This window comes from Octopus bimaculoides, chromosome 2 (assembly GCF_001194135.2).
Source record: "Octopus bimaculoides isolate UCB-OBI-ISO-001 chromosome 2, ASM119413v2, whole genome shotgun sequence".
NCBI lineage: Eukaryota > Metazoa > Mollusca > Cephalopoda > Octopoda > Octopodidae > Octopus > Octopus bimaculoides.
The window spans coordinates 191,247,288-191,254,616 of record NC_068982.1 but is presented as its reverse complement, the minus strand read 5'-3'; the positions used below and the strand labels follow the sequence as shown (position 1 = coordinate 191,254,616).

The following is a 7,329-nucleotide window of genomic DNA, read 5'->3' as shown; positions in this document are numbered from 1 at the left end:
AAAAAAAAAAAAAAAAAGAAAAAAAAGAAAAATTAGAATTGGTTGATGACAAAACACAAGATTAATTGAAGTCACTGAATAATGACTTTTGATGAAGACTAGGTCTTAGACTTAAATATTCAACACAGTGCAATGTACTACATGATTAGGGTTAGGTTAGTGTGCCACATGAATGGATGAGGAGGAGGAGGACGAGGAATAAGGACTTACCATGAGGAGGAGGTGGAGGAGGAATCCAAGCTGAAAGACAGGAATTAGAAGAAAAGCAAGCTTAATTAGGGTATTTAGAACAGAAGAACAATGGGGGTTGAAGAATTTGGAAAGACTTCATTGGGAAAGAAAAAAAAACCGATGTTATTAAAAACTAAAATAATACTGAAAAATTAAATGAAATAAATATATTTTGGTCTTCATCTGAATACAAGAAAATATTCCATTAAGTTTTACAATGTAAGAGTAATTAACTGTAATTAAATTGGATTTGAATATGCAGATCATATATTACAGGATAAAATCTGGAATCTGTGGAAATTAGTAAGGGGTGGCACTGACATCATCATAATCCTCATTTAATATCTGTTTTCCATGCTGGCATGGGTTGGATGGTTTGAAAGAGGCTGGCAAAGCTGGAGGGCTGTATCAGGCTCCACTGTCTGTTTTGGTTTCCACAGGTGGAAGCCCTTCATAATGCCAACCACTTTACAGAGTGGACTGGGTGCTTTTTATGTGACACCATCACCACATACCTTTGCAAGATGAAAAAAAAGGGAGGGAGAGAGAGAGAGAGAGAGAGAGAGAGAGAGAGAGAGAGAGAGAGAGAGAGAGAGAGAGAGAGAGAGAGATAGCTTACAGAATATTAATGTGTCTAATTGATGAACATATTGACATTCAACAAACTCTAATTATACATCTATCCTTTTTTATCTTGGAAGTTTGGTTCCAAAAGGACAACAAGGATAAATGAATTAGTTTCCATGCCCTTTGTAAATGCAATCATCATCATCATTGTTGTTGTTTAACGTCTGTTTTTTCCATGCTGGCATGGGTTGGATGGTTTAACTGAGGACTGGTGAGCCAAAAGGCTGCACCAGGCTCTAATCTGATCTGGCAATGTTTCTACAGCTGGATGCCCTTCCTAACACCAGCCACTCTGAGAGTGTTAGTGGGTGCTTTTTACGTGCCACCAGCATGGGAGCCAGTCAGCCAGCATTGGCATTGACCAAGCACGGATGGTGCTTTTTATGTGCCACCAGCACAGGTGCCAGTCAGGTAGCACTGGCATCGGCCACAACTACAATTTCCGTTTTGATTTGCTTTTGATTTTTGATGTTATTTGACTTGATAGGTCTTCTCAAGCACGGCATATCACCCGATGATCCAAGGGTACTTTTAAATGGGTTGGTTATGCAACACTGGTATAGGCTACGGCTGTGATCTTACTTTACTTGGTGGGTCTTCTCAATCACAGCATATCTCCAAAGGTCTCGGTCACTTGCCATTACCTCCATGAGGCTCAACGTTCAAAGATCATGCTTCACCACCTCATCCCGTGTCTTCCTGGGTCTCCCTCTTCCATGGATTCCTTCCACTGTTAGGGTGTGACACTTCTTCACACAGCTCTCCTCATCCATGCCATGAGTGTACCACAGTAATTCTAATCCCTGATTAATGAATTGATGACAAACGAGGCTACATGCATTACAGTTAATTGTAATTAGCAATTAATTGCAATTAACTGCTAGCTGCTTCTACCATTCTACACAAAATGACTGCTAATCTGTTTATTTGAAAAAGTCATTTGAAATTCTTGGAAACCTGTTTTTATTTAGTTTCCCCTCAAACCATGTGGCTGTGTGGTAAGAAGCTTGCTTCCCAACCACATGCTTCCAGGTTCAGTCCCACTGCACAGCACTTTGGGCAAGTGTCTTTTACTATAGCCTCAGGCCAATCAAAGGCTTAAGTGGATTTTGTGGACAGAAACTGAAAGAAGCCCATCATATATATGTATGTGCATGTGTGTTCTTGTGTCTGTGTTTGTCCACCCCAACCCCACTGCTTGACGACCGGTGTTGGTGTGTTTACATCCCCATAACTTAGCGATTCAACAAAAGAGACTGATAGAATAAGTACTAGACTTAAAATAAGTCCTGGAGTTGATTCATTTGACTAAAACTTCAAGGTGGTGCCCCAGCATGGCCATAGTCTAATGACTGAAACAAATATCCTTGCCTAAACAGCCTGGGATAGTTATAAATAAGTACCATTTTCAGTCTTCCATGGAAAACATGTCAAGCTTGGAAGAGAGAAGGGTTGGTGACAGGAAGGGCACTCATCCAGCTGAAAAAAAGTTTGCTTCAGTGATTTCCACCAGACCCAAGCAAGCATTGAAAAGTGGATGTTAAATGAGGATGGTGAAAGGGCAGTGTCTGTGGCTCTTCACAGAGCCCCAACCCAGACCCCAACTCAAGACTATGTGGTGGGGGTGGGGAAGTGAGGAAGAAGGAAGTTATCATCAGAATATCTGCAACAGACAGGACTGTGAAAAGGTGGGTGTGTGGGGGGAGGGCATTGGTGGAACAACAACAATTCTTAGTTTGGTTAATATTTGTAATAGAATCCAGCTGGAAGAATTGTTAGCACAACAGGCAAAATGCCTAGCGGAATTTCGTCTGTCTGTTTGTCTTTCCACACTGCATTCAAATTTTGCTGAGGTGGACTTTGCCTTTCATCCTTTCAGGGTCAATAAAATAAGTACCAGTTATACACTGGGGTCAATGTAATTGATTAGCCTCTTCTCCAAAATTTCTGGCCTTGTCCCACAATCTGAAATCAGAACTGTATATAACAACAACAACAACAACAACAAGTAGAAACATTGTAGGTGGTGGTGATGGTGGTGGTGATGGTGGAGGTGGTGATGTTAGTGAAATTGATGAGGAAGATGACGATGGCAGTGATGATGATGAAGCTGAAATCTTGAAGAAATAAAAGTTCCAGTTTACCTTAAAAGAAAAAATAGAGTTTTAGATAATGTTAAATCTGGAAAAAGCAAAAAGGGAAACGATTTTTATCATAACAAAGGCCTTTTGGTTAATATACAAACAGCTTTGATTTCAATGCTTCACAGATGGCCATCCAGCCTCAAGTCAATCCATATCCATCTTAGATACTTAAAATAGATTCATCAGTGGTAGATTTGTCTCCATCATGAACAAAAGTAATACAAGCAAAGAGAGTCTCTATATAGTCTCTGGAACTGCTAGAAATAGCAGCAAATTCTCCTTAAAAATCACACCTTATTGTCTTAAACAAGGAAAGAATACATTCATCCTTACATAATGCTAAAAAGACAGGATGCTCATGGCTGGAATGTCTTTCATTATAGGTTTATTTGATCAGGACTGACCTACAGTTAAGCAACAACTGGATGAATATAAATTGATACAACAAACTAAACTCAACAAGACCCAGAATAATGGTCTTCTCTCAATTCCAGGATCAAGCAGTGCAGTTTGTTCTGAAGTGAAATACTCCAATACACACTGCTTCAGTCCATTCAGCTGTAAATAAGGACCCTTGTGAAGGGAATGTTGTGACCATGGTCACTTATACAACATGGAAACCAGATAGCCCAGCCCTATTAAGTTCCAGGACTTGAGAGAATAATGATCAAAGGTTGATGAAGGTATTTAGCAAGTTATTAGTAAAACTGTACTGGTGATTTGAAACTGAATCCCTGAATACACTGTCAGACACCACAAGCAAACCACCATAGTTTTATGTGATTGGTTTACAAACTGACCAATCAATGTGAAGCAATGGCATGGACAGGTTTTCTCGAACATTCTAGAATTTGACTTCCACCCCCCTATAAAAACCATTTGTAACTTTTGCTACACAAGTATATATATGTACTTTGGAGAGAGAGAGAGAGAGAGAAAGAGAGAGAGAGAGAGAGAGAGAGAGAGAGAGAGAGAGAGAGAGAGAGAGAGAGAGAGAGAGAGAAAGAGGGAGAGAGAGAGAGAGAGAGAGAGAGATGTCTATGTTAATAAGAACAAGAAAGAAATTAACCACAACTAAATTTTGTAAACCAGTTTTAGGTAATCTCATAACACAAAAAGAAAAGCAAACAAGAAAATTTCCTGCAAACAGTGGAAAATGGCATCTGTTTTCCCAATGAACCAAACGAGTCCTAAACGTTACAAAGTTTGGTAAATAATATAATACAATGCCTGAAATAAATAATTCACAAAGTTTGGATATTTTGGTTAAGAATATATTGAAATGATGGCAGCAGTAAAATAAACCAAACAGTTGAAGACTTCAATGTTTTGTCTAAGAATACAATACAAGAACTGTAACAGGAATTCCTCACAGAGAGAGAACGGTTATTGAGGAAACTTGTCCACAATCTCTGGTCCTGACTCTTAACCTTTATCATTTTAGAAGTTGTTACAATAAACAGTTTTAATCTATTGTCTCTGCAATAGTTCCGGGAATGTGTGGATGAAAATATAAGTTTGGACAAAATTCCTTTGAGTGGATCACTGAATGTTTTATATCCCAGAATTCCAGGAGAGTCGAGAGAGACACAGGCTGGGTTTGGACATTGGGCCTATCATTCATGGTTAAACTGTTGCGTAGGAATCTAAAAGGAAATTGTTGAGATAATAGTTACCTTGGCCACCAAGGGGAGCTGGTCCATATTCTGAAATAGATTAAAAGATGAGTGTGAGAAAATACTGAGAGGGAGAGAGAAGAAAAAGATAGAGAAGAAAACAAAAGGGAATTATAAAGGGAGCAAAAGAGAGAGTTTGTGCCATAGTAGCAAGGGTCGACAGGCAACACACACTCAGAGTTGGCACAGTTTGCAATAACAATCAGATATAATTTGTTTAACCCTTTAACATTCAGATTACTGTCAAATGTAATGCTTATTTAATCACAATGCTTTTAATTAATCCTGCTTTATCTTGTAGCTTCAAGATTTTGAAAATGTGATTGTTAATGACAGTGTAGGGTAGGTGTGAGAGGCTGAATCTGGTTAGTACAAACATAAAACAGGTAGAATATATGGGCCAGATATGGCCAGTTTAATTTCAAAAGAGTTTAAGATATAATATGTGTTTGTGTGTGTGTGTGTGTGTGTGTGTGTGTGTGTGTGTGTGTGTGTGTGTGTGTGTGTGTGTGTGTGTGTGTGTATCTATCTTTCTTTCTCATGCTGTCTGTTCTATTTGCATCTTACACTGACCACCCTGCTGGGCAACCAAATTCTCTCTCCTGCATCACACATCCCTCACCATTTCTCCCATGCACTCTCGCAACCTCTACCCACCCACACTCCCTGTTCTCCTGTCCCCACTCTTTTTTTACTCACCCAACACCTCAAAGGTCCACCCTCACACCTCATCACTATTTCTATTTCTTTTCAGCTCCACCTCCCCAATCACCCCACCACCCATGTAGCTCTTCTTCAGCAAGGGACTTTTCTGTTCTGGCCCCTTCTCTCACACTTTAACCTCTCATCTCTAAACACAAAACCACTCACTCACAATTGTCTTGCAAGCTGCACAGTTAGTGTTGGTGCCACGAAAAAAAGCACCCAGCACACAATGTAAACTGGTTGGCCTTAGGAAGGATGGCCACCTGTAGAAACCATTCCAAAGTGGACAGTGGAGCATGATGTAGTTCTTGGACACATTGGATTCAGTCAAACTGTCCAACCCATGTCAGCATGGAACATGGACGTTAAAGATGTGTGTGTGTGTGTGAGAGTGCATGTGCGCGCGTGTGTGTGTGTGAGGATGTGTATGTGTATAAAGTCATCATTGCTGTTCAACATTCACTTTCCCACATCTGCATGTATGGGTAGCACAAAATCTGTTGAGATGAATCTAGCTGGATGCTCTTCCTGTCACCAGCCTCCACCTGTTTCTAATAGAAGTAATATTCCACCCCCACCCCCGCACTCAATCAGACATACTTTCACAAAAGATTGGAAATCAAAGACTTTTTTGATGGCATCAAGTGAAGCCAAGGACACAGTAACACACACACACACACACAAACGGTGATACAGACTTATAGGCTAGGAATGAATATTTATGTCCCCCCCCCAGCGTTGTAGCAGTGGAATGTAAAGAGTAAAGTGAGATCAAATATCCATCAATGGGTGATTAAGTTCAATGATTTGAGCAAAAGCAGGACACAATAAGTGTGGTGTGTAGACATTAGGGCTTTCCCTTCACGGCCCAGAAAAGGTAAGGGTTTGACTTACCTTGTGGGTGGATCATTGGTTGTGGGGGTGGGGGTTGCATATCACCAGCAGGTGCCGTTGGGTAAGGAGCGGGTGGATAGTAGGCTCCTGGGGCTGATGGTTGAATCCCACCCTTTTCAGGAAGAGGGTAGGAAACTCCTGGTGCACCGGGATAGGGAGGAGGTGGGTCGTTCATGGTGACTAATTCTCTCTTTCAAATGAATCTGAAGAACAAAAACAAAAAATAAAAAACAATTCAATCTGTTAACAACAAGAACAACAACAACACTACAGTTGAAAGATTTTAATGTCCACTTTTCTTCCATTCTTGTACGGGTCATAAGGAATTTGTTGTGACAGATTTGTGCTGGTGCCACATAAAAATCACTCAGGACACTGTGCAAAGTGGTTGGTGTTAGGATGGGCATGTAGCCATAGAAACCATGCCAGTGGAGATAAATGGAGCCTGGTGCAGCTCTCCAGCCTTGCCACTTCCTGTCAAGCTGTCCAACCCATGCCAGCATGGAAAATGGACATTAAATGATGATGATAATGCTAATTTGAAGCCAGTGCTCCAACATGGCCATAGCCAAGTGATTGAAATCAGTCAAACAACATTATAGACTTAAAAGAAATGAAAGTTAAAATTGATATTGGTGAGACTTCAGCTGAGAATGCGGAATGGTGAAGTTCAATAATAGCAGAACCGGATCATTTTGGTAATTTAGAAGAATCTAAGCAAATCAACAATTATAGCGCCAAAGTCTATTGTTTTAACTGAACACTAATTAATAGATTGGACAACAGCAGAAATAATAACGGGACTAGAAATACCACAGAATTTTCCATTCCATTCTTAATATGATGGAATGTCAAAATCGTCCAATGAAAACTGAGTCACAAAGGCAATATCTTAACTTTCTTCTTAATATTTTATTTATTTATTTATTTATTTATTAGTAGGTGCAAACATGGTTCCAGGTTCAGTCCCACTGCATGGCACCTTGGGTAAGTGTCTTCTACTATTGCCTCAGGCTGAACAAAGCCTTGAGAGTGAATTTCATCATCATCAT

At 40.0% G+C, this 7,329-nt stretch overlaps 1 protein-coding gene across 4 annotated transcripts in view; it reads right to left on the bottom strand.

Annotated features, from left to right (window-relative positions):
- Positions 1-7,329, bottom strand: part of LOC106871095 (lipopolysaccharide-induced tumor necrosis factor-alpha factor homolog) — a 50,552-nt gene that overhangs the window by 19,870 nt on the left and 23,353 nt on the right. For 3 of the 4 annotated variants that reach the window (XM_052965823.1, XM_014917392.2, XM_014917393.2), the window contains exons 2-4: positions 6,278-6,480; positions 4,679-4,708; positions 211-240 (exon numbers count right to left, since the gene is read on the bottom strand). In XM_052965823.1, the coding sequence (XP_052821783.1) occupies positions 211-240; positions 4,679-4,708; positions 6,278-6,452 (235 nt within the window). In that variant the 5' untranslated portion in view covers positions 6,453-6,480. The remainder of the gene's footprint in view (positions 1-210; positions 241-4,678; positions 4,709-6,277; positions 6,481-7,329) is intronic. The other variant, XM_014917395.2, reaches the window with a different exon arrangement.